At 41.6% G+C, this 27,538-nt stretch overlaps 2 protein-coding genes across 6 annotated transcripts in view; both read left to right on the top strand.

The window, feature by feature from the left end:
* LOC142503905 (P-selectin-like) overlaps positions 1-27,538 on the top strand; it is a 160,381-nt gene that overhangs the window by 102,330 nt on the left and 30,513 nt on the right. For 3 of the 5 annotated variants that reach the window (XM_075616822.1, XM_075616823.1, XM_075616818.1), the window contains 4 exons: positions 20,635-20,820; positions 22,156-22,341; positions 23,717-23,902; positions 27,156-27,341. In XM_075616822.1, coding sequence (XP_075472937.1) covers positions 20,635-20,820; positions 22,156-22,341; positions 23,717-23,902; positions 27,156-27,341 — 744 coding nt within the window. Of the gene's footprint in view, positions 1-9,443; positions 9,724-10,583; positions 10,770-15,784; positions 15,971-20,634; positions 20,821-22,155; positions 22,342-23,716; positions 23,903-27,155; positions 27,342-27,538 lie in introns of those variants that run through there. The other 2 variants (XM_075616819.1, XM_075616821.1) reach the window with 2 other exon arrangements.
* LOC142503906 (P-selectin-like) lies at positions 123-8,466 on the top strand. Its single transcript, XM_075616824.1, has 4 exons — positions 123-683; positions 2,951-3,136; positions 4,003-4,188; positions 5,301-8,466. The coding sequence occupies exons 2-4, from the start codon at positions 2,992-2,994 to the stop codon at positions 5,492-5,494; spliced, it is 525 nt and encodes a 174-aa protein (XP_075472939.1). The 5' UTR covers positions 123-683; positions 2,951-2,991; the 3' UTR covers positions 5,495-8,466.

Genomic DNA, 27,538 nt, shown 5'->3' with positions numbered 1-27,538 from the left:
GGGAAAGACAGAGTTGCAGACCTGTCTGAGACATGAAAATGCACCACAAGTGATATTTTTATTTACTAAAATAATTTTGAAATACAAAATTACCATTTTGGCCAATTCAGTAACAAGGAACATGGTCTTTCATCAGGTACATTACACAGTACTTGAGGTTGAAAAATGACATACTGTATATCAGTCATGTTCAAACTTTTGTTCAATTCAAACCTGGATGAGATACGCACACTATATTATTATTGATTCAGATTATGTATAAATATATACCAGCATGACTCCAGTAAATAGCAATCAGATTGCTCTCCTGATCAATACTCTGCCTATACTGTATCTAACCTGTTCAGCATATCTCTGCATATTGAACATTTACTCATTAAAGTTGAGGGGTAACAACTATTTTATTTTTCTTCCTCACTCACTGCTTCCTGCTCATTTAAATTAGAATTGTGCAACTTATCTTCTTCAAATATTGTCTTCTTGCTCTATTCTTCTAGCTGTAGTGTGTGAGGTTCTGCAGAGCCCCTCTTATGGGCGGATAACCTGTGTCCATGCACTTGGAGACTTCCAATATAACTCCAGCTGCAGCTTCCATTGTGAAGAGGGCTTTATATTACAAGGATCAGAAACAGTGTTGTGCCAGGCATCCGGAGAATGGTCAGATCCAACTCCTACCTGTGCAGGTAACTAAACATATTAATTGCTAGTTTCAATACGTTTATAACCACTGCCCTTTTTATGAAGCAAGATTGCGGTTTTACTATTTCACTTATAACCACTTCTCTTCAAGAGATATTGTTGGATTGCAAGTTAGATCTCCGCTTAATAAATCTATCCCTACTGTAGTTACACAACACCAAGGTATTTTGGCCCATATTTACTAAGCAGCGCCACACTTTAAGACACCTTCTTCACAGGGTCAAAATGTGTCTCATGTCATAGCACTGCTTTCTAAATGTGGCCCATAGTGTAATCCAATTCTTCTCCTCTACATGTTTTATTTGACAAGGTATTAAGTCATTTAGATGTGATGTGATGAGTGCCAGCGCTTACTATGCTCGTAGGTCCTATATAAGGGCTGTTCTATACTGCGTAGTTGGCTGAGGTTAGCAAGGCAGGGAGCGTGGAACCGGCCAACAGGGGGGAAGATGAGGAAAATAACGAATTTGCGCCGCCACCGCCGCTGAAATGTGTGTGTGTGTGTGTGTGTGTGTGTGTGTGTGTGTGTGTGTGTGTGTGTGTGTGTGTGTGTGTGTGTGTGTGTGTGTGTGTGTGTGTGTGTGTGTGTGTGTGTCAAGTTGAATAAATAAAAATTATTTTTATTGTGCTACGGTTTTTTTTTTTTTAAATATTATGTAATACATTATTAACTCATGCACACACACACACACATATACATACACATATACACATATACATACACATATACACACACAAACACACAGACCACTTGCCTGTCGCTCACCGTATAGACACAAAAAGCTTGCGCGCGCACGGCCGCACACTCTATAGAACAGCCCTAACACGTGATCTTTGCCTTTGTGTCCCGGCATACCCATGATAGACATGTGCGGAAGCTTTAAAAGCTTGTGTTATGGGTGCGACATCACACATTCGTTTAAGTTAGGTAAACCTCTAAGGAAGCTTGTGGACATCGGTCACTCCAGAACCAATACCAATTCTAATTTCCCATCTGGAAAAGTGGGACAAGACAGTGCAATAAAATTGCACCAGATTTAACAAAGGAACTGCCGACATCCCACAATGTAAATGTCAGGCAAGGTTCCCCTTTCACTTCTGGCATAGTCCTGACTGCTCTGAGAAAAGGCACCATTTTTTAGTGGTAATCCAAGCACTTTATATTAACTATTACAGCTCAATCCCCTTATAACACTGTGCTTGGGGTCCAAAGAATTACATCGCGTTGATGAAATACCCTCCAATTGCCTCTCAATCTACCACGTGGATTGTGAGTTTGTATACATGGATTTTAGACAGTAAATTAAAAAAATGATAGCAGCTAATGTAAAGATAAGGGGAAATCTGTAACATTAAGAGGAAAGGAAGCAAGATGGGAGGAAGCAGAGACACGGTGAGCATGGAGACAAGAAATGGACAGTAACAAATGGGGAGGGAATACAGAATGGGACATAAGAACAGGAGACTGGGAAGAAGTCAGGGAGAAGATAAGAAACGAGGTAAAAAGGGAAGAAGAAGGGGTTTGGGCTTTTATGGCAAAAATAGATATGAGCCAAAAGAAAAGGGGTTTTTAGTAAGGACATAAGAAGGGTTGGAAATGAAAAGCAGAACATGTTCAACCAAGAAGGTGTGGGGTGGGTGTTATTTATGGAAAAACTCAGGTGCTTGCCAAAATAATAATTGAAAGGTCTCATTCACGATGTACTTTGCATCAATGTGACCAAGAGGCCAACCGTTCTCTCACACTCATATTCCCACAGTCTCATATCAACGCCAAATAAATGGGCCCCTTTCCTTAAAGAGTTACAGTTTGTGAAAATGGGGAACTTGGAAATAGCGAGGTGCAGGAGGATATGCGAATAGTTTGAGATTACGTTTTAAGGAAGCATGAATTGTAAGTGGCCGTGTGGAAAAATTAGGCCGTAACCGTGAACATTTGGCAAAGTAGGCTAATTTGTGTTTTCTTGACCCAAAATAACCTCGATGACCCATGAAAAAAACAAAAATTTTACCCAAATAATCCATATTCTCTTGTAACATCTACTGTATAGGCCAAACCAAACAAGCCCAGTTTTGTCTCACTCGGTTATTGTATTCTATATTTTAGCTGTCACATGCGAGGCTTTAGAGATCTCCACTTCTGGCTGGATGACCTGTTCCCATATACATGGAGACTTCCTATCCCATTCCAGATGCAGCTTTACTTGTGTAAACTTATCTTCTTCAAATATTGTACTCTCTATTCTTCTAGCTGTAGCGTGTGAGGTTCTGCAGAGCCCCTCTTATGGGCGGATGAACTGTGTCCATGCACTTGGAGACTTCCAATATAACTCCAGCTGCAGCTTCCATTGTGAAGAGGGCTTTATATTAAATGGTGCGAACACAGTATTGTGCAATGCTTTGGGAGAATGGACAGTCCCAGTCCCTACCTGTGCAGGTAACTAAACTCTATCCACATTGCTGGTCACACCATGTCACTACCATTTCATAATGCCGTGCAAGCAATTTATTTTGCATTAGGCTACACATTTGCAATGTTACCTGTAATCCAAGCAACTGCTCCAAGGGAATGAGCATTATAGGTTATATGACACTCTTAGACTATAATGCATCTATTATCTGTCATCTGATAAAATGTTCTCATTGCTGAACACTAGTAAAATGATTTTACTCATTTTATTTTAACTCTTAAGGGACTGTGTGAAAATAGATGAGAAGTAAGGAGTTACAAACGGTGCTCATTTGCATGTCATTACCCAGAATCCCTAGCTGCAGTGGAAACTGTTTCCTTAGCGATAATGGGGAAAGACAGAGTTGCAGACCGGTTTGAGACATGAAAATGCACCACATGTGATATTTTTATTTACTAAAATAATTTTGAAATAAAACATTGCCATTTTGTCCATTTCAGTAAAAAAGCAACATGGTCTTTCATCAGGTACATTACACAGTACATGAGGTTGACAAATGACATACTGCATATCAGTCATGTTCAACCTTTTGTTGAATTCAAACCTGGGTGAGATACGCACATAATACTGTAGTATTATTGATTCAGATTATGTATGAATATATACCAGCATGACTCCAGTAAATAGCAATCAGATTGCTCCCTGATCAATACTCTGCCTATACTGTATCTAGCCTGTTCAGCATATCTCTGCATAATGTACATTTATTTATTAAAGTTGAGGGGTAACAACTATTTTATTTTTCTTCCTCACTCATTGCTTCCTGTTCATTTAAATTAGAATTGTGCAACTTATCTTCTTCAAATATAGTCTTCTTGCTCTATTCTTCTAGCTGTAGCGTGTGAGATTCTGCAGAGACCCTCTTATGGGCGGATGAACTGTGTCCATGCACTTGGAGACTTCCAATATAACTCCAGCTGCAGCTTCCATTGTGAAGAGGACTTTATATTAAATGGCGCAAACACAGTATTGTGCAATGCTTTGGGAGAATGGACATTCCCAACCCCTACCTGTGCAGGTAACTAAACTCTACCCACATTGCTGGTCACACCATGTCACTACCATTTCATAATGCCGTGCAAGCAATTTATTTTGCTTTAGGCTACACATTTGCAATGTTACTTGGAATACAAGCACCTGCTCCAAGGGAATGAGCATTATAGGTTATATGACACTCTTAGACTATGATGCATCTATTATCTGTCATCTGATAAAATGTTCTCATTGGTGAACACTAGTACAATGATTTTACTCATTTTATTTTAACTCTTAGGGGACTGTGTGAAAATAGATGAGAAGTAAGGAGTTACAGTGGCGGCCAGATTTAATCTAAAGTGGCTGCCTCTGCGGGTATTTTTAACCCGCGGACGGCGCGTGGCTATTTTCGGCCGGTTTCGGCCGGTTTTCCCGCGCCTTAGGCGCTTTCAATGATAAGTGCCATTAGTGCTTATCTATTGAAGCGGCCATCGCACGGGAAACTCCGATTCAAATCGGAGAAAAGCCCCGCGGTTAGCCCGCATTTAACCCGGCAAGCTTTAGAATAAAGCTGGCCGGGACAGTACAAACGGTGCTCATTTGCATGTCATTACCCAGAATCCCTAGCTGCAGTGGAAACTGTTTGCTTAGCGCTAATGGGGAAATACAGAGTTGCAGACCTGTCTGAGACATGAAAATGCACCACATGTGATATTTTTATTTACTAAAATAATATTGAAATAAAACATTGCCCTTTTGGCCATTTCAGTAAAAAGCAACATGGTCTTTCATCAGGTACATTACACAGTACTTAAGGTTGAAAAATGAAATACTGTATATCAGTCATGTTCAACCTTTTGTTCAATTCAAACCTGGGTGAGATACGCACACTATATTATTATTGATTCAGATTATGTATAAATATATACCAGCATGACTCCAGTAAATAGCAATCAGATTGCTCCCTGATCAATACTCTGCCTATACTGTATCTAGCCTGTTCAGCATATCTCTGCATAATGTACATTTACTCATTAAAGTTGAGGGGTAACAACTATTTTATTTTTCTTCCTCACTCACTGCTTCCTGCTCATTTAAATTAGAATTGTGCAACTTATCTTCTTCAAATATTGTCTTCTTGCTCTATTCTTCTAGCTTTATTATGTGAGGTTCTGCAGAGACCCTCTTATGGGCGGATGAACTGTGTCCATGCACTTGGAGACATCCAATATAACTCCAGCTGCAGCTTCCATTGTGAAGAGGGCTTTATATTACAAGGATCAGAAAAAGTGTTGTGCCAGGCATCAGGAGAATGGTCAGATCCAACTCCTACCTGTGCAGGTAACTAAACATTAATTGCTAGTTTCAATACATTTATAACCACTTCCCTTTTTATGAAGCAAGATTGCGGTTTTACTATTTCATTTATAAACCACTTCTCTTCAAGAGAAACTTGTTGGATTGCAAGTTAGATCTCCGTTTAATAAATCTATCCCTAGTTACACAACACCAAGGCATTTTGGCCCATATTTACTAAGCAGCGCCACACTTAAAGACACCTTCTTCACGGGGTCAAAATGTGTCTCATGTCATAGCACTGCTTTCTAAATGTGGCCCAAAGTGTAATCCAATTCTTCTCCTCTACATGTTTTATTTGACAAGGTATTAAGTCATTTAGATGTGATGTGATGAGTGCCAGCGCTTACAGTGCTCGTAGGTCCTATATAAGGGCTTGTAAAAGCTGTAAAAATGTTACAACAAAAATTCAGTTATCAAATGAGTTTAGTCAGAGTGCACACAGTGGAGACAGCTTCAAAACAAAAAGCTCTCTCCCAGATAACACGATATGCCATATATTTATACCCTAAAAACTAAAGCTCCACCCCTTTATGGGGGGGCTTGCACATCACTAAATATGACATAATTTTGTAATACATAACAATGCTAAAACTGATGTAAGTTTGCAATACATAACAAATGATGTAAGTGTGCGTCGCCTAAATTAACATAATCTTGTAATACATAACAAAAATGAAATGATACATATTATTCTTTAAGGGGTTGAATGTGAGAAATGATTTCTATCTCTGAGTCCACCAGACACTCGAATGCTGAGAAGTCGGTTCTAATTCTGATCTCACTTCTCAAGACTTTACCTGGCACTTAAATGTGAGAACTCTTCTCTAATTCTAATCTCACTCCTCAAGGCTGTATGTCCCCTCCCTTCTTCTGCAGCTGAGCTGGCCAGAGCTGGTAAACACTGAGAGCGAAAAATCTTTTTACCCACTATAACTTTCATGCAGCTTTCATACAGACATAAGACAAAATGGATGACACAAACACAGCACATTACAACATAAATTACAGACAAGGACTAGAACAATAACAAGATGGCTGACAAAAATAGTCAGACAAAATGGCTGCTTTGACCCTAATGCTCTTACGTCAGACCCCCTAATGTCTCAACTTCGTCAGGCTGTTCTATACTGCGTAGTTGGCTGAAGTTAGTCTATAATGGTGCCGCGCGCACGCAAGGCAGGGAGCGTGGAACCGGCCGACAGGGGGGAAGATGAGAAAAATAACGAATTTGCGCCGCTACCGCAGCTGAAATGTGTGTGTATGTATTTATGTATATGTGTGTATGTGAGTATGTGTGTATGTGTCAAGTTGAATAAATAAAAATTATTTTTATTGTGCAACGGGTTTTTTTATTTGAAAATATTATCTAATACATTATTAACTCATACACATACATACACACATACATACACACATACACATATACATACATATACACACACAAACACATAGACCACATGCCTGTCGCTCACCGTATAGACACAAAAAGCGTGCGGCACGCGCGCGCAGGCTGCGCACTCTATAGAACAGCCCTAACACGTGATCTTTCCCTTTGTGTCCCGGCATACCCATGATAGACATGTGCGGAAGCTTTAAAAGCTTGTGTTATGGGTGCGATGTCAAACATTCGTTTAAGTGAGGTAAACCTCTAAGGAAGCTTGTGGACATCGGTCACTCCAAAACCAATACCAGTTCTAATTTCCCATCTGGAAAAGTGGGACAAAGACAGTGCAATAAAATTGCACCAGATTTAACAAAGGAACTGCCGACACTCCACAATGTAAATGTCAGGCAAGGTTCCCCTTTCACTTCTGGCCTATTCCTGATTGCTCTGAAAAAAGACACCATGTTTTAGTGGCAATCCAAGCACTTTTTTTAAACTATTACAGCTCAATCCCTTATAACGCTGTGCTTGTGGTCCGAAGAACCACATCGCGTTGATGAAATACCCTCCAATTGCCTCTCAATCTACCACTTGGATTGTGAGTTTATATACATGGATTTTAGACAGTAAATTAAAAAAATGATAGCAGCTAATGTAAAGATAAGGAGAAATCTGTAACATTAACAGGAAAGGAAGCAAGATGGGAGGAAGCAGAGACACGGTGAGCATGGAGACAAGAAATGGGCAGTAACGAATGGGGTGGGAATATAGAATGGGACATAAGAACAGGAGACTGGGGAAGAAGTCAGGGAGGAGATAAGAAAGGGGGTAAAGAAGGGAAGAAGAAGGGGTTTGGGCTTTTATGGCAAAAATAGATAGGGGTTTGGGCTTTTATGGCAAAAATAGATATGAGCCAAAAGAAATGAGGGATTAAGTAAGGACATAAGAAGGGTTGGAAATGAAAAGCAGAACATGTTCAAACAAGAAGGTCTGTGGTGGGTGTTATTTATGGAAAAACTTAGGTGTTGTCGAAATAATAATTGAAAGGTCTCATTCACAATGTACTTTGCATCAATGTGACCAAGAGGCCAACCGTGCTCTCACACTCATATTCCCACAGTATCAACGCCAAATGAATGGGCCCCTTCCCTTAAAGAGTTACAGTTTGTGAAAATGGGGAACTTGGAAATAGCGAGGTGCAGGAGGATATGCAAATAGTTTGAGATTACGTTTTAAGGAAACATGAATTGTAAGTGGCCATGTGTTCATTTGGCAAAGTAGGCTAATTTGTGTTTTCTTGACCCAAAATAACCTCGATGACCCATGAAAAAACTAAAATGTTATCAAAATAATCACTATTCTCTTGTAACATCTACTGTATAGGCCAAACCAAACAAGCCCAGTTTTGTCTCACTCGGTTATTGTATTCTATATTTTAGCTGTCACATGCGAGGCTTTGGAGATTTCCACTTCTGGCTGGATGACCTGTTCCCATATACATGGAGACTTCCTATCCCATTCCAAATGCAGCTTTACTTGTGTAAACTTATCTTCTTCAAATAGTGTCTTCTTGCTCTATTCTTCTAGCTGTAGTGTGTGAGATTCTGCAGAGTCCCTCTTATGGGCGGATTAACTGTGTTCATGCACTTGGAGACTTCCAATTTAACACCCGCTGCAGCTTCCATTGTGAAGAGGGCTTTATATTAAATGGTGCGAACACAGTATTGTGCAATGCTTTGGGAGAATGGACAGTCCCAGCCCCTACCTGTGCAGGTACTGTAACTAAAGTCTACCCACATTGCTGGATACACCATGTCACTACCATTTCCTAATGCCGTGCAAGCAATTTATTTTGCATTAGGCTACACATTTGCAATGTTTCTTGGAATCCAAGCAACTCCTCCAAGGGCATGAGCATTAAAGGTAATATGACACTCTTAGACTATGATGCATCTATTATCTGTCATCTGATAAAATGTTCTCATTAGTGAACACTAGTAAAAGGGTTTTACTCATTTTATTTTAACTCTTAGGGGACTGTGTGAAAATAGATGAGAAGTAAGGAGTTACAAACGGTGCTCATTTGCATGTCATTACCTAGAATCCCTAGCTGCAGTTGAAACTGTTTGCTTAGCGATAATGGAGAAAGACAGAGTTGCAGACCTGTTTGAGACATGAAAATGCACCACATGTGATATTTTTATTTACTAAAATAATATTGAAATAAAAGATTGCCATTTTGTCCATTTCAGTAAAAAAGCAACATGGTCTTTCATCAGGTACATTACACAGTACTTGAGGTTGAAAAATGACATACTGTACTGTATACTGTATCAGTCATGTTCAACCTTTTGTTAAATTCAAACCTGGGTGAGATACGCACACTATATTATTATTGATTCAGATTATGTATAAATATATACCAGCATGACTCCAGTAAATAGCAATCAGATTGCACCCTGATCAGTACTCTGCCTATACTGTATCTAGCCTGTTCAGCATATCTCTGCAAAATCTACATTTACTCATTAAAGTTGAGGGCTAACAACTATTTTATTTTTCTTCCTCACTCACTGCTTCCTGCTCATTTAAAGTAGAATTGTTCAACTTATCTTCTTCAAATATAGTCTTCTTGCTCTATTCTTCTAGCTATAGTGTGTGAGATTCTGCAGAGCCCCTCTTATGGATGGATGAACTGTATCCATGCACTTGGAGACTTCCAATATAACTCCAGCTGCAGCTTCCAATGTGAAGAGGGCTTTATATTAAATGGTGCGGACACAGTATTGTGCAATGCTTTGGGAGAATGGACATTCCCAACCCCTACCTGTGCAGGTAACTAAACTCTACCCACATTGCTGGTCACACCATGTCACTACCATTTCATAATGCCGTGCAAGCAATTTATTTTGCATTAGGCTACACATTTGCAATGTTACTTGGAATCCAAGCAACTGCTCCAAGGGAATGAGCATTATAGGTTATAGGACACTCTTAGACTATGATGCATCTATTATCTGTCACCTGATAAAATGTTCTCATTGGTGAACACTAGTACAATGATTTTACTCATTTTATTTTAACTCTTAGGGGACTGTGTGAAAATAGATGAGAAGTAAGGAGTTACAAACGGTGCTCATTTGCATGTCATTACCCAGAATCCCTAGCTGCAGTGGAAACTGTTTGCTTAGCACTAATGGGGAAAGACAGAGTTGCAGACCTGTCTGAGACATGAAAATGCACCACATGTGATATTTTTATTTACTAAAATAATATTGAAATAAAACATTGCCATTTTGGCCATTTCAGTAAAAAGCAACATGGTCTTTCATCAGGTACATTACACAGTACTTGAGGTTGAAAAATTACATACTGTATATCAGTCATGTTCAACCTTTTGTTCAATTCAAACCTGGGTGAGATACGTACACTATATTATTATTGATTCAGATTATGTATAAATATATACCAGCATGACTCCAGTAAATAGCAAGCAGATTGCTCCCTGATCAATACTCTGCCTATACTGTATCTAGCCTGTTCAGCATATCTCTGCTTAATGTACATTTACTCATTAAAGTTGAGGGCTAACAACTATTTTATTTTTCTTCCTCACTCACTGCTTCCTGCTCATTTAAATTACAATTGTGCAACTTATCTTCTTCAAATATTGTCTTCTTGCTCTATTCTTCTAGCTGTAGTGTGTGAAGTTCTGCAGAGACCCTCTTATGGGCGGATGAACTGTCTCCATACCCTTGGAGACATCCAATATAAATCCAGCTGCAGCTTCCATTGTGAAGAGGGCTTTATATTACAAGGATCAGAAACAGTGTTGTGCCGGGCATCAGGAGAATGGTCAGATCCAACTCCTACCTGTGCAGGTAACTAAACATTAATTGCTAGTTTCAATACATTTATAACCACTGCCCTTTTTATGAAGCAAGATTGCGGTTTTATTATTTCACTTATAACCACTTCTCTTCAAGAGTTATTGTTGGATTGCAAGTTAGATCTCCGCTTAATAAATCTATCCCTACTGTAGTTACACAACACCAAGGCATTTTGGCCCATATTTACTAAGCAGCGCTACACTTTAAGACACCTTCTTCACGGGGTCAAAATGTGTCTCATGTCATAGCACTGCTTTCTAAATGTGGCCCATAGTGTAATCCAATTCTTCTCCTCTACATGTTTTATTTGACAAGGTATTAAGTCATTTAGATGTGATGAGTGCCAGCGCTTACAGTGCTCGTAGGTCCTATATAAGGGCTGTTCTATACTGCGTAGTTGGCTAAGGTTAGTCTATAATGGTGCCGTACGCGCACGGCAGGGAGCGTAGAACCGGCTGACAGGGGGGAAGATGAGGAAAATAACGAATTTGCGCCGCCACCGCCGCTGAAATGTGTGTGTATGTATGTATGTATATGTGTGTGTGTGTGTGTGTGTGTGTGTGTGTGTGTGTGTGTGTGTGTGTGTGTGTGTGTGTGTGTGTGTGTGTGTGTGTGTGTGTGTGTGTGTGTGTGTGTGTGTGTGTGTGTGTGTGTGTGTGTCAAGTTGAATAAATAAAAATTATTGTGCAACGTCTTTTTTTTATTTGAAAATATTATGTAATACATCATTAACTCATACACACACACACACACACACACACACACACACACACACACACACACACACACACACACACACACACACACACACACACACATACATACATACATACACACACACACATACACATATACACATATACATACACATGAAAAATAAACACAGAAGCGCACCAAGGGTCAAGATATATGTAATAAACAAGTAAAATAGTAGCAAGTAAAAACTTACATATAAAATTATATAAGTCCAGTAGAGGTCAGTGCACAGGTAACCAGGTAACCGGGTGCCTTCACATCACAGCAGCAGCAAGAGGGGAGAGCTGATCTACTTCAAGATCCTTTTTACGGAGCATGAGCGCGGTTTGATTCTTTCTCACATATACATACACACACACATACATACACACATACACATATACATACACACACACACACACACACACATACACATACACATATACATACACACACACACACATACACACATACACATATGTACACACACAAACACACAGACCACTTGCCTGTCGCTCACCGTATAGACACAAAAAGCGTGCGGCACGTGCACGTGCGCACACAGCCGCGCACTCTATAGAACAGCCCTAACACGTGATCTTTCCCTTTGTGTCCCGGCATTCACATGATAGACATGTGCGGAAGCTTTAAAAGCTTGTGTTATGGGTGCGATGTCACACATTCCTTTAAGTGAGGTAAACCTCTAAGGAAGCTTGTGGACATCGGTCACTCCAAAACCAATACCAATTCTAATTTCCCATCTGGAAAAGTGGGAGAAAGACAGTGCAATAAAATTGCACCAGATTTAACAAAGGAACTGCCGACACCCCACAATGTAAATGTCAGGCAAGATTGCTTGTCATGGTAACTTATGACAAGATATAATATACACCATAATACCTGATTTGAACTGAACACGACTAGATATGATAAAATATAATTTATTCCTTGAAAAAGGTGAACACACGAGATATACAAATAACAGACAAAATATGCACTTACTTAAAGTTGGAATGATGAAATAATCACGAATCTTGATTAGCAGTTCATACAGCAATCTCAGAATGACACAAAGACAATGGGCATAGACTGAGCCCTGTTTAAATACAATTTTCAGCCCTATACCTTAAGGCGCCTAGCCGGCTAGTGGAGTCATTTTAAGTAGGATCTTCCTTCCCTGCAAGTGTGAACTATGACACTTACAAACCACTCAGCCCCTTTGTTCTTGGCCCTAGTGTATACAATCAGGGCGGTTAACCTTTGATCAGAGGGCTTATGCTAAACCATTTGGCTGCCCTCCTGACTTATTAACATAACAGATGGACTCTGCGTTCTCATAGCAGACCCCAAATACCATTCACAGTTTAATATTTTCATATATTAATATCTTTGGTTCCGTTGGGTCCAGTGGGCTGTTATTTGCCAGTTTTTGTTGCCGGAACTGTACCTTCATTGTGGCCAAATCTCAGCCCACGGAGATCCACAAATGCAGGTTTAAACACTTTTGAAATACAGGATTCTTCCCTTTAAAAATTAATCTCTGCTTTTCACTCTTTCCCCATTGAAATCAACGGTCTCCGCCGCCATAGGCTTTTAATGGCGCGGCCTCGCCGTTGAAGTCAATGGGGTTCCCCGCCATAGACTTTCAATGGAGAGACGCCGCCATTGAAGTCTATGGAAAAACCAAAAATCTTTACATTTGCCCACACTCCGTTTGGTTGTTCGGAGAGGGCTGGGAATGGCCATGCATTCATGCCGGAACCTTGGCTACATGCCACCCAAATCACAGACTTCTGGTCCTTCCAGAACCAGAGATATGGACTTACATTTTTCACCAATTCGGACTTAGCCGTTTTCACGCCACGTGGCTTTTCCCCATTGGAATCAATGGCCGGCGCCGTCATAGACAATGCATGGGCGCGCTCCGCCATTGGATTCAATGGGACCTCCGCTCCGCCATTAAAGTCAATGGCGCGACCCTCTTTCTCCCCTCGACCCTTTAAGGGGGTCCCTCATTCCTGGACCCGGTGGGGGTCATGTGTGTTGGTTCCAAGGGGCTAGGGGCAACAAGAATTTTATTCCCAGGTGCCCTAGAACATAAGATTCCCACGCCAATTGTCATTGAACTTGACCCAAGTGATAAAGCTCTTTTCAAAGACATTGTATCCGCTTATGCGGTCTGCGGTTTTCTGATGGCTGCCAACCTGTTCCTGGAGGCCGACATCGAGGAATCCCCATTGAAGTCAATGGCCCCATTGACTTACAATGGGAAACCGCCGCTCCTCCTCTCGGACGCCACCTGCTGGTTGTCGCTGGAAACAGGTCCAAAACCGCTACTTCTGCCATTGGAATACATGGGGCCACAATGGCGACCTATGGGACTCTGCAAAATGGTGCCTGAAAAGGCGGGAACATGGAACAAAGAGCTATAAACACAAAATTAATCTTAACCCTTTCCCTCCCGCATTAATCCCAGTGTATGTGTTGGTGCAAACACTGGAACAGAAACAATACATTTTTGCAGAGGAATATACATTAGGATGTTGAAGAAAGGTAAAAACACATTACTGGACCACAGTCCAGTTAACCCCTTGCTTCCCAGGTGAGAGTAGGTGGTGGCCAAATGAGGTGTAATCCCTTTAATCCCGGGCCAAATCCCCTCTCCCATGACAGTTCCCCTTTCACTTCTGGCCTAGTCCTGATTGCTCTGAAAAAAGACACCATTTTTTTAGAGGCAATCCAAGCACTTTATTTTAACTTTTACAGCTCAATCCCCTTACAACGCTGTGCTTGGGGTCCAAAGAATCACATTGCGTTGATGAAATACCCTCCAATTGCCTCTCAATCTACCACTTGGATTGTGAGTTTGTATACATGGATTTTAGACAGTAAATTAAAAAAATGATAGCAGCTAATGTAAAGATAAGGGGAAATTTGTAACATTAACAGGAAAGGAAGCAAGATGGGAGGAAGCAGAGACACGGTGAGCATGGAGACAAGAAATGGACAGTAACAAATGGAGAGGGAATACAGAATGGGACATAAGAACAGGAGACTGGGGAAGAAGTCAGGGAGAAGATAAGAAAGGGGTAAAGAAAGGAAGAAGAAGGGGTTTGGGCTTTTATGGCAAAAACAGATATGAGCCAAAAGAAAAGGGCGTTTTAGTAAGGACATAAGAAGGGTTGGAAATGAAAAGCAGAACATGTTCAACCAAGAAGGTCTGGGGTGGGTGTTATTTATGGAAAAACTCAAGTGCTTGCCAAAATAATAATATAAATTATCTTTAACTGTGCATGCAATGTCTTGTATATAATGTATAGCCTACTCATTATGTAACTGTATTTGTAAACATGTATTACTTGTCTTAACTCTGTGCCCAGGACATACTTGAAAACGAGAGGTAACTCTCAATGTATTACTTCCTGGTAAAATATTTTATAAATAAATGTCACTACCATTTCATAATGCCGTGCAAGCAATTTATTTTGCATTAGGCTACACGTTTGCAATGTTACTTGGAATCCAAGCAACTGCTCCAAGGGAATGAGCATTGTAGGTTATATGACACTCTTAGACTATGATGCATCTATTATCTGTCATCTGATAAAATGTTCTCATTGGTGAACACTAGTGAAATTATTTTACTCATTTTATTTTAGCTCTTAGGGGACTGTGTGAAAATTGATGAGAAATAAGGACTTACAAATGGTGCTCATTTGCATGTTATTACCCAGAATCCCTAGCTGCAGTGGAAACTGTTTGCTTAGCGATAATGGGGAAAGACAGCGTTGCAGACCTGTCTGAGACATGAAAATGCACCACATGTGATATTTTTATTTACTAAAATAATTTTGAAATAAAACATTGCCATTTTGGCAATTTCAGTAAAAAGCAACATGGTCTTTCATCAGGTACATTACACAGTACTTGAGGTTAAAAAATGACATATTGTATATCAGTCATGTTCAACCTTTTGTTCAATTCAAACCTGGGTGAGATACACACACTATATTATTATTGATTCAGATTGTGTATAAATATATTCCAGCATGACTGCAGTAAAAAGCAATCAGATTGCACCCTGATCAATACTCTGTCTATACTGTATCTAACCTGTTCAGCATATATCTGATTAATGTACATTTACTCATTAAAGTTGAGGGGTAACAACTATTTTATTTTTCTTCCTCACTCACTGCTTCCTGCTCATTTAAATTAGAATTGTGCAACTTATCTTCTTCAAATATTGTCTTCTTGCTCTATTCTTCTAGCTGTAGTGTGTGAGGTTCTGCAGAGCCCCTCTTATGGGCGGATGAACTGTGTTCATGCACTTGGAGACTTCCAATATAACTCCAGCTGCAGCTTCCATTGTGAAGAGGGCTTTATATTACAAGGATCAGAAAAAGTGTTGTGCCGGGCATCAGGAGAATGGTCAGATCCAACCCCTACCTGTGCAGGTAACTAAACATCAATTGCTAGTTTCAATACGTTTATAACCACTGCCCTTTTTATGAAGCAAGATTGCGGTTTCACTATTTCACTTATAACCACTTCTCTTCGAGATAAACTTATTGGATTACAAGTTAGATCTCTGTTTAATAAATCTATCCCTAGTTACATAACACCAAGGCATTTTGGCCCATATTTACTAAGCAGCGCTACACTTTAAGACACCTTCTTCACGGGGTCAAAATGTGTCTCATGTCATAGCACTGCTTTCTAAATGTGGCCCATAGTGTAATCCAATTCTTCTCCTCTACATGTTTTATTTGACAAGGTATTAAGTCATTTAGATGTGATGAGTGCCAGCGCTTACTATGCTCGTAGGTCCTATATAAGGGCTGTTCTATACTGTGTTGTTGGCTGAGGTTAGCAAGGCAGGGAGCGTGGAACCGGCCAACAGGGGGGAAGATGAGGAAAATAAAGTATTTGCGCCTCTACCGCCGCTGAAATGTATGTATTGTGTGTGTGTGTGTGTGTGTGTGTGTGTGTGTGTGTGTGTGTGTGTGTGTGTGTGTGTGTGTGTGTGTGTGTGTGTGTGTGTGTGTGTGTGTGTGTGTGTGTGTGTGTGTGTGTGTGTGTGTGAAGTTGAATAAATAAAAAAATATTTTTATTGTGCTACGGTTGTTTTTTATTTGAAAAATATTATGTAATACATTATTAACTCATACACACATACATACATACACACATACACACATATAACACACACACATACATACACACATATACATACATATACACACACAAACACACAGACCACTTGCCAGTCGCTTACCGTATAGACACAAAAAGCTTTTGCGCGCACGGCCACACACTCTATAGAACAGCCCTAACACATGATCTTTCCCTTTGTGTCCCGGCATACCCATGATAGACATGTGCGGAAGCTTTAAAAGCTTGTGTTATGGGTGCGATGTCACACATTCCTTTAAGTGAGGTAAACCTCTAAGGAAGCTTGTGGACATCGGTCACTCCAGAACCAATACCAATTCTAATTTCCCATCTGGAAAAGTGGGACAAAGACAGTGCAATAAAATTGCACCAGATTTAACAAAGGAACTGCCGACACCCCACAATGTAAATGTCAGGCAAGGTTCCCCTTTCACTTCTGGCCTAGTCCTGACTGCTCTGAGAAAAGACACCATGTTTTAGTGGTAATCCAAGCACTTTTTTTTAACTATTACAGCTCAACTCCCTTACAACGCTGTGCTTGGGGTACTAAGAACCACATCGCGTTATAAGCGGATGACGTTAGAAATAATGTACAATTGTATGCATTGTACAATAAAGTATTTAAGATAACAATAATCCTGTTGTAAAGTATTCATACATACGAAAATTCGGAGCCACGCTTGCATCGCGTTATAAGCGGATTTGCATTATAAGCGGATCCGTGTTATAACGGGGTTGAGCTGTATTGGGTTTTTTTTTACACGGGTTTATAGCAGGGGGTCTCTGGAGCTGAAACCCATTAATGTTAGCTCCGCGGGACCCCTGCTTCCGGAGATGCTTACGTACCTCCGAAGGGAGTGCCAGTACCGCTCTGCTTTTTTAAGCTCCGCATCATGTCGGCCATTAGGAAGCCACATCGGATGATGTCACAGCTTCCTATTGGCCCGCAGGATGCAGGAGCTTTGATCCCAGAATGGATGACGCTGTGGCTACCGGCACTTACTACGGAGATATATATCTCCAGAAGCAGGCGGTTCCCACAGCTGAAATTAATGGGGTTTAGCTCTGGAAATCCCCTGCTTCAATCCTGCATAGAAAAAAAAACCAATTAATTAATGTAAACAAAAAAAAATGCCCTTATATTGCATTTTTAAGTCAGTTATACATTGTAAGTCATGTGGGCCATTAGGAAGTCACATTGGATGATGTCACGCTCATATTCCCACAGTTTCATACCAATTCCAAATGAATGGGCCCCTTCCCTTAAAGAGTTACAGTTTGTGAAAATGGGGAAGTTGGAAATAGCGAGGTGCAGGAGGATATGCGAATAGTTTGAGATTACGTTTTTTTTTGTTTCCAATTTTTTTATTAGGCATACTTACATTGAACAGACACGGTATTTTATCCTTAGCCTAATACAGAGTTATTTCCTTTCTAACATAAAGGAGATAGGGTAGAATAGAACCGACCCTCGCCTCTTTGGGCGAGGCTTCTGATCCACTTGGTGGACCGAAGGAAGAGAGATGAGAAAAAGAGCAGAGAAAGCGAGGGGGGTCGGGGAGTGACCGGGTAGGAGGGGTGCCCCCAACCCCACCACCAGATACTAACATAGCGTCCATCGTCTCGGCGGCTCGAGTCGCCTCCTCTTGTCTTTACCTAGTTTGTAAGATCAGCCATGGTTCCCATGTTTTATAAAAGGCTGCTGTAGATATTTTTAGAAAAGCCGACAACTTTTCCATGAGCATTTCCTCATTAATCCTTTTTTTTTTTATCATTTGCTTGGAGGGCGGGGTGATACCTTCCTCCAGGAGGCTGCCACTGCGCACCTGGCCGCTGTGAGAATGAAGGAGATTCATTTCCTTACTGGTTGGTCAATGTTCTCCGTTGGTCTGGCCAGCAAGTAGGTCAGTGGATCAATCAAACACACAATACCCCCCATCTACATCAAACACACAATCCCCCCCCTCCACATCAAACACACAATCCCCCCCTCCACATCAAACACGCAATCCCCCCCTCCACATCAAACACGCAATCCCCCCCTCCATATCAAACACGCAATCCCCCCCTCCACATCAAACACGCAATCCCCCCCTCCACATCAAACACGCAATCCCCCCCTCCACATCAAACACGCAATCCCCCCCTCCACATCAAACACGCAATCCCCCCCTCCACATCAAACACACAATCCCCCCCTCCACATCAAACACACAATCCCCCCCTCCACATCAAACACACAATCCCCCCCTCCACATCAAACACGCAATCCCCCCCTCCACATCAAACACGCAATCCCCCCCTCCACATCAAACACGCAATCCCCCCCTCCACATCAAACACACAATCCCCCCCTCCATATCAAACACACAATCCCCCCCTCCATATCAAACACGCAATCCCCCCCTCCACATCAAACACGCAATCCCCCCCTCCACATCAAACACGCAATCCCCCCCTCCACATCAAACACACAATCCCCCCCTCCACATCAAACACGCAATCCCCCCCTCCACATCAAACACGCAATCCCCCCCTCCACATCAAACACGCAATTCCCCCCTCCACATCAAACACGCAATCCCCCCCTCCACATCAAACACGCAATCCCCCCCTCCACATCAAACACATCCCTCCCTGCACCTCCCATCACTCTCCCCCCCTCACCTCACATCACTCTCCCCCCCTCACCTCACATCACTCTCCCCCCCTGCACCTCACATCACTCTCCCCCCCTCACATCATTCTCCCCCCCTGCACCTCACATCTCACTCCCTCCGTGCACCTCACAAGGATAACAGAGTCAGGCTGCACGGGTAAAACAGCATTTATTATTCTAAATAACACATTTATTTACGATGTTTACTTGAAACAAAATTACACTTAAAATACTTTAATTCAAATTAACTAATTTCCTAATCATCCATGTCAGCAGCCTCCCCCCCAAGTCTGCATCCCCCCCCCAAATCAGCATCCCCCCCAAGTCATTTCAGCAGCCCCCCAGCCCATTTCATTTCAGCAGCCCCCCAGCCCATTTCATTTCAGCAGCTAGCGCGCTCTAGCAGCAGACCCGGAAGTTCCGGGTCGCGCTACACTGCTAGAGCGCGTCCCCCTGCTGGAGCAGGCTGAGGTGGAAGGGGGGTTAGGGGGATTAGAAGAGAGCGCGCATTCCAATAGATTGCTGAAGCGCTCTCCTACGCTGGAGCGCGCTCTTCCTTTCCCTACCAGGGAAGGGGGTGAAGGGGGGGAGGGTTGAAGGGGGTCCGTCTCAGGCCGCACAGGGTGCCCCAGCCATATGATGTGCAGGCCTGCTCTGAAGTGTTATATTCCTGACTAGTTTAAGTGCACATATTGCAGCTAATTGTAGGGTTTAATATAATGTCAATGAGTCTGGATACTTTCTCTGTAATAGAAATGCACATTGTGCACTCCCCAAAACAATTGTCTTCTGAGAGCAAAAGTTGTCAGTTCTCAGTGGTAGCCAACATTCAAAATCATCCAGGAAATATTCTAGGCTAGCGTATCTTCTTAACCCCAGCCTCCGGCCTCCTGCAACCTTTAACCAGTGGTGTGCACTGCACTACAACGTTCTTTTGTAAGTTGGGGTGTGCACGAATGGGATTCAAGGCAAGGTTAGCTATTCTCTGGTCTCCAGTACCATCCAGGAGTGTGGAAGGCACTATCAAGAATGATTATGTAGCACTGCATGATTAATGTGCCAGGATTACTTGCCTGGACCAACATGGAGAAGACTGGCTTGCAACTGCAGTACCTTGAAGATCATTGGGAAGGCCTCCATCAGCAGTGGATCAACAAGGTTTGAAGATGATGATGATTACTTGTCTATCATGCGCAACGAGCTAACTTATGCATACTGTTTATTTCTGTAAGAAATGTTGAAGTTATTGACTTTAATAAATACAACCATTGAAACGTTTATTTTTAGCTGTCGGATGTGAGGATCTGCATAGTCTCCCTCATAGATGGATGAACTGTTCTCATGTACATGGAGACTTCCGATATAACTCCAGCTGCAGCTTCACGTGCGCTGAAGGGTTTGAATTACATGGCTCCAAGACAACACGGTGCAAGGCATCAGGGGAATGGACAGACCTGGCTGCTGAATGTTCAGGTAACTAAACTTGAAATTCTATTCCATCTGATACAACATGTGCACATGCATAAAGACAACATCATACATCACTTATTTGCAGAATAAATCAACTTTATACTGTACTTAGCCCCTTTTCAGTTAATTTGTGCAGTGTGTAGAGCAAAGGATCCAGTGAGTGAGATGTTAGGGTTCAATTTATTTGTCATTTAGTCCCCAATTACATATTCTCTGAAGGTGCTTTGCCATGCTGGAGAAGAGTTCATATCCACTCAAATGTCCCGTTTTTTTCACGCTTGTCAGCTGCACATGTGCGATCGGCGCTTGCCGGCTGCTCATGAGCATTTGCGGTCAGCAAGTACCAATCGCGCATGAGCGGCTGTCAAGCGAGCGCCCATCATGCATTCACAGCCAGTGAGCACCCATCGCGTGGTCGGCCTCACTGTTTGCGCATCGTTTGTGCACGCGCTAAATTTGTCCCGGCAAAAATATCGGCACCCCTACTTATAGGCGTATTATATGTAACAGTTAAAGACCAGATTAAAATGTGAGACAGCTTTAATTTTGAAAGAATTTAGACTGGTGGCGGCTGTTAGAGTCTCAGGTAGAATTAACCTTGTTTGATTAAGAAACTTCCATTAAATGTATGAAACTTAAACTTCTATTACATGTATGAAACTTAAACTTCTATTAAATGTATGAAACTTAAATTTGGGGTTAAGAAGATACGCTAGCCTAGAATATTTGCTGCATGATTTTGGATGTTGGCTACCACTGAGAACTGACAACGTTTGCTCTCAGAAGATAATTGTTTTGGGGAGTGCACAATGTGCATTTCTATTACAGAGAAAGTATCCAGACTCATTGACATTATATTAAGCCCTACAATTAGCTGCAATATGTGCACTTAAACCAGTCAGGAAATGCTGAATTAATGATAGGAAAGGGAAACAGTAACAATTGAAAAAACTATTGGCAGCAATTGTCTGGAATGTATTTATCAGGATATAGGGCTATATTTACAAACCGTGCTACTCCATACAACACTTTCCAGCATGGCTTAGTAAACATGCCCTTTACGGATCATTTCGAGGGACTGGGCTGTAAGGTGTCTTCCAGGCAGGACTGTTTCTCATGGAGTATAAATATTATATATAGTCTATTGGCTCTTAAAATAAAAGTGAATACAGAAGTTACCGAATTGCATTAATTGACCAAAGCTACAGTCTGGTTCCCAAGATACTGTTATTCACATCTGCTTATGTGAACGCAAGAGCTAATGCACAACAATAGTAAAATATACTGTCGTGATCATTTTAATGATGGCTAATTGCATTTGCATATTTCCCTCTGCAGCCGTGAGGTGCAGCTCTTTGCTGGAGCCAGACAGAGGAACCATGACCTGCGTCCACCCATTTCAATCACATAGTTATAACTCCTCTTGTACTTTTGATTGCACCAGAGGGTTTTTAATCGAGGGAACTGAACGCCTACAATGTGATGCCTCTGGGAAGTGGTCATCTATAACTCCTGTCTGCAAAGGTAGAACAGACAAACATTTGATCAAAGTAACATCAACAAGGTAGCTTATAATGTAAGAGTGCCCCAATACCGCATGCTCGGAATATCTCTCACGCCATCATGGGCAAGAAGGAGTTATGACAATTGCAATTTTCAGCAACTATCACAAGCACGCGAGTATCTACTTCTTCAGATCAAGAATGATGAAGCTGCCTGCAGTACAGTATGCGTTAGGATTACATAGTGTGGACATTTTCCCCACCATGGCCTATACGTACAGTATGCACGAAAGGTTACTACACTTTAGCATACTCTAATTTCAATGTCCCTTTCATATGGAATGGGAGTTAAGACGTGCTGAAGCTTAGCACCATTTAGTGAACATGGGGCCCTGGGCGAGGTGTGAAAATAACATGATTGTTGCTAAAGTAGTTAAACATCATAATACATCTTCCTTTTAGCCTAATATCAGGACTGAGTATCTGAATGAGAGATTTTACATACTGTTAGATTTTTAATGATTTTTAATGAGGCAAACCTATAAGCCACATCTCCTCCAATAACAATATAACATACAAGAAATATGACAATGTTAACATGTACTTTTGGCAGTATCAAGTTGCAAACAATCTATATTCATACTAAATTATACAAAATCTATTTAAAATGTAGATTTGAATAGTGACCCACAAATTCAACAGTAATAACATAAAATGTAAGAACCGTGACCATGTTAACATGTACTGGTGCAATGGGTAAGGAGGTCCCTGCTCCTGGGAGTGTACAATGTTAAAGGAAGGAGAACCTGGAAAGAGAATGTATAAGGAGGGAGAAAGGTATGTTTGGATGAGGTTGAGGCTGTGACCCTAGCAGCTGAGATGTTTGATCATGTGATGGTTAAATTGGTAGAGGAGGAATGAAAAAGAGTGTGGGTGTTTTGTAAGATGTTTAATAGACCACGATCAAGAAATTCGATTTAAGGCACCTTTTAAACGTGTGAAGAGAGACAGAGAATTAGTGCAATATAAATACAGACAAGATTAATCTGGAAATGCTATGTCATCAATATAACCCCTTCCCATATGCCCCATCTCTTGTAAATCCGAATTACAAGCTACAATACTTAACTATTTGAATATAGTATGCGTGAAACAAATCCTCACCAGTATAAATTCTACTCCCCTTCTTTTTAAGAAACCAATCCATTTCCTGCCCAGCCTTCCTTTACAGAATTGTTTTGTCAATAGTTAATTTCATGTTCCTCTACGTTGATGGATGTAGATAACATGGAGAAGCCCTTGCGTGACATCTGCTTCCACTTACTAACCGGTTCAGTCTGTCCTTTTCTAATGCGTTTCACCAATTACATAGACATATCCTGCTATGTCTTTTCCAGCTAAGACTTGTCCAGCACTGAAAGCTCCAGACATGGGGATGCTGAATTGTTCCCATCCATTCGGGGTTTCTAGCTACAACTCAAGCTGTCACTTTTCCTGTCTCAGAGGATTTCAGAGGAATGGTTCCGAAAATATACAGTGCACAGAATTTGGATACTGGACAGGATCTATTCCCTCGTGCCAAGGTTTGTTGTACACATGTGCCCAACACTGGAACCTTCTAAACACACCAGTCCTTCATTGGCTGAGAAATTTAGCAGGTGCTTTAAATTCCCCGCCTCTGTCCCCACACAGGGGAATTAGTTTTTGTTTATTTTCTGTTTAACATGGTAATTGAATATGCCTTTTTATTTACCGTAATATAAATGTATAGGGTTATTGAATAATTATGGGTAGTGATCTGATAACAAGTTGACTTTCATATAGGTCTTCTGGTGGTAAAGAGGGCATATTTGAGAAGGAGGGTCTCAGTGAGCAAAGACACTGACTGGAAACATTGACCCTGAGTTGGAATCAGGTGACCCTGGTTCAATTCCTAGCATGGACTGTGCCTGTAAAATTCCTATGTGCTGTGTACCACGTCCTATACTGTCATTGTGAAGCGCTTTGAGTCGTCCCATTGGGGAGAAAAATGCAATATGAAATAAAGTTATTATTATTACAGTATTATTATATTTAAGTTAAGACATTGTTACGTGTAGGAATTCTTTAAGTACTGTAAGACATCCTATTATCACTAACATATTATAAAGCAAGGTCTCAATTTAAAGAAAGAGTCTGCAAGACAAAATGGCCTTAAAATATAAACTGTATTAACCGTAAATTGTGAATGAATAATATTGTTTTGACAAATAAGTGAGAAGGTTCCATGTCATAGTCAATGTGTTGCTGCATAGCCTGAGACTATAAGAGTGCTGCATATCTGAATGTTACACACAAGACACTTTTATAGAAATAGGGACATATTTATTTACTAAGTCTTGCTATTCCATATGACACCATATGGCACATGAACACACTATATGGCCAATTTAAGTCAATGAACCATAGGGTGCCTTTTCTGCTGAGATGTATCTTGTGGAATAGCATTGCTTAGTAATACTATGTATTAGTGTCTGTGAGGTTTGTGGAATAGAGCATTCTGATTGGATAATGCACAAGGTTGATTTAAGTACACAGATGTATTTTATTAGTTCCCAACTAGCCACTGTACCCCCAACAACCCCTCATCCCCCCCTTGCAACACATACAGTACAGTAATGGGCAAAATTCCTATTACCCAGATCTGGATTATAGCGCATTTGCCTGTTAATAATAAAACATTACCCAGTCAGCATATAGTAAATTAAAGTTGTACTTACCCCTGCAAGGATGAAGGCAGTCCTCATCTTCGGCCTCTTCGGCCTCCATGGGCAGCAACATTAAAATAAAAAAAACGAACTACTGGCCACTAACCCCTTAATCACCTTAGCGGTTACCCACCTGGGAGACCTAACCACCCTCTCAGGGGCAACTACCCCCAGACTCCACCTCTCTACCCCCATCACCACACATACAAATGGGCATAAGCTCTAGTAGCCAAATATGGCTAATAGCCCGTTTACCCATTTGTTTTCAAAATAAAATAACTACACAATAAAAAAAAAAATATTTGGAAAAATGTTTTACCAGGAAGTAATACATTGAGAGTTACCTCTCGTCCTGGGCACAGAGTTATAACAATACATGGTTACATTAAAACAGTGGAGCGCAAACTGGAGGGCGGGAGAATTTGTAGGGGGGGGCACGGGCGGTTACAGAGGCCCCGTGCTCTTCCCCATGGCATGGGGCGTGAGGCCTCTGTAACTCACGTACCTGCCCTCTGCGGGTCTTCGGCGACGCGTCGCCGTGGCAACGCGCGTCAAATGACGCGACGGGTCACGTGACATGACATCACATGACCCGCGACGTCATTTGATGCTGAGTCATTGGGAGAGTGGGGGCACAAATGCTGAAGCACCTGGGCAGGGGGGCACAGCTCAAGAAGTTTGTGCACCCCTGCATTAAATGAACAGAGGTTATACAGTCAATTCACAGACATTTCATGGACAGATAGAGTTGGAAAATTGGGTACAGGGGATAAAGGGCTCGTGAGTTTCAGATTGAAATAGAGAAGCTTTAACATCACCAAATGGCAGCAAATTGCTGACGCCCTGTGGCTGCCCTTTGGCTGTCCACATTTGGGGCAATGCAGATGTACACTGAAGGGGTTCAGGTTGAATACAGCTGCGAAAACAAAGTTCTATGTCCTCTTGGACCATTAACATTCCAGTGGGTGGGGTTGAGATTCCAAAAAGTACAAGCAAATGTTAACCCTTAGCATGCTGGTCCTGTGCAGAGGGGAGCAACTCTTGGGGAGCCCTATCAGGCTTCCGCCTTTGGGGTGACGCAGATGTAAAATCACATTGACATTACAGTACCATACCTGACACAGTAGCCAATAAACCCATTGATTGTCACTGTGGCAACCTATGCCCACAATGGGAGCACAGATAGCCACAATGGCAATAAATGGGCAACCTAAAAAAAACAACCACAACATTATTGTGTATTTATTTTATTTTGAAAACAAATGGGCAAACGTGCTATTAGCCATATTTGGCTACTAGAGTTTTTGCCCATTTGTATATGTGGTGATGGGGTTAGGGGTTGGGGGATGGGGGTATTTGTTAGGGGGTGGGGGAGGGTGCTTAGGCCACTCGGGTGGGTAGTATGGTGGGGAAGGGTTACCATAATTTATTTACCATAGCGGTGATTAAGGGGTTAGTGGCCAGTAGTTGTTTTTTTTATTTTAATCTTGCTGCCCACAGAGGACAAGGAGGGCGATTAGGGCTAGATGAGAGCTTGTCTGTGCTGGCCAATCTGGACAGTGGGCGTGATGGAGAGGCTGATGCAAGGAGGGTGGGAATTATGATCCAACCAATGGTAACAGTGCCTACCTCCTCCTGTTCCCAATGCTGGCTCGCTATCTCTTGATGAAATAGAGACCCACAGTATGTCCCTGGTTAGACAATGGTCCTGCTTATTGAACCAATGGCTTGGAGGAAGAAGAGGCAGCTGAGGATGGTCTGCGTAGGGAGTCAAAGACACAGAAGAGTTGGCGTGGGTTAGACTTGTGCTTGTTGATTAGTGAAGAAAAGTATTGTAACAACCTGGATATCTCAGATATCGCATCCTGTAAGGGGATAATGGTAATACTGATTGGCACTACTAGCTGAGTTGACATTAAGGGGGGGGGGTTGTATATTTTCCAAAGTGGCCATCTAAGCAATTTTCGACCGAAAATCCCCATTGATTTAAATTGAGATTTTCAGCTGAAAACACCCTGGACGACTGCTTTGGATAATTTAGCACACGGCCTCATGTGTTTCATACAATTTACAAACTAGATTTTCACAGCTCAGAAGTGCCCGACCCTGGAAGCTCCACTCCATGGGGAGATCAACTGTTCCCACTTGTTTGAAGACTTCAATTACAATTCCAGTTGCAGCTTCTCCTGTCACACAGGCTTTGAGAGGTCTGGTTTGGAGAAGCTCCATTGTACGGAAAATGGAACCTGGTCTGGACATCCCCCATCATGTCACGGTACGAGCTGTTCCTGTAAATGCTGCTTACTGTGGGAGTTTACAAATCAGTTCTGGCATATTGCAATGAGTCTTATTTATAGGAGCAGCTGTTTAATATGTATCTCTGTGTTTGAAGCTGCTTGATTTCCATGAGGACAATATAGGCAAATGAATGGGCTCTGCATTGAATAATTACACAGATAAGCAGACGCATTA

Source organism: Ascaphus truei, chromosome 10 (assembly GCF_040206685.1).
Source record: "Ascaphus truei isolate aAscTru1 chromosome 10, aAscTru1.hap1, whole genome shotgun sequence".
NCBI lineage: Eukaryota > Metazoa > Chordata > Amphibia > Anura > Ascaphidae > Ascaphus > Ascaphus truei.
This window is presented reverse-complemented; position numbering and strand designations above follow the sequence as displayed.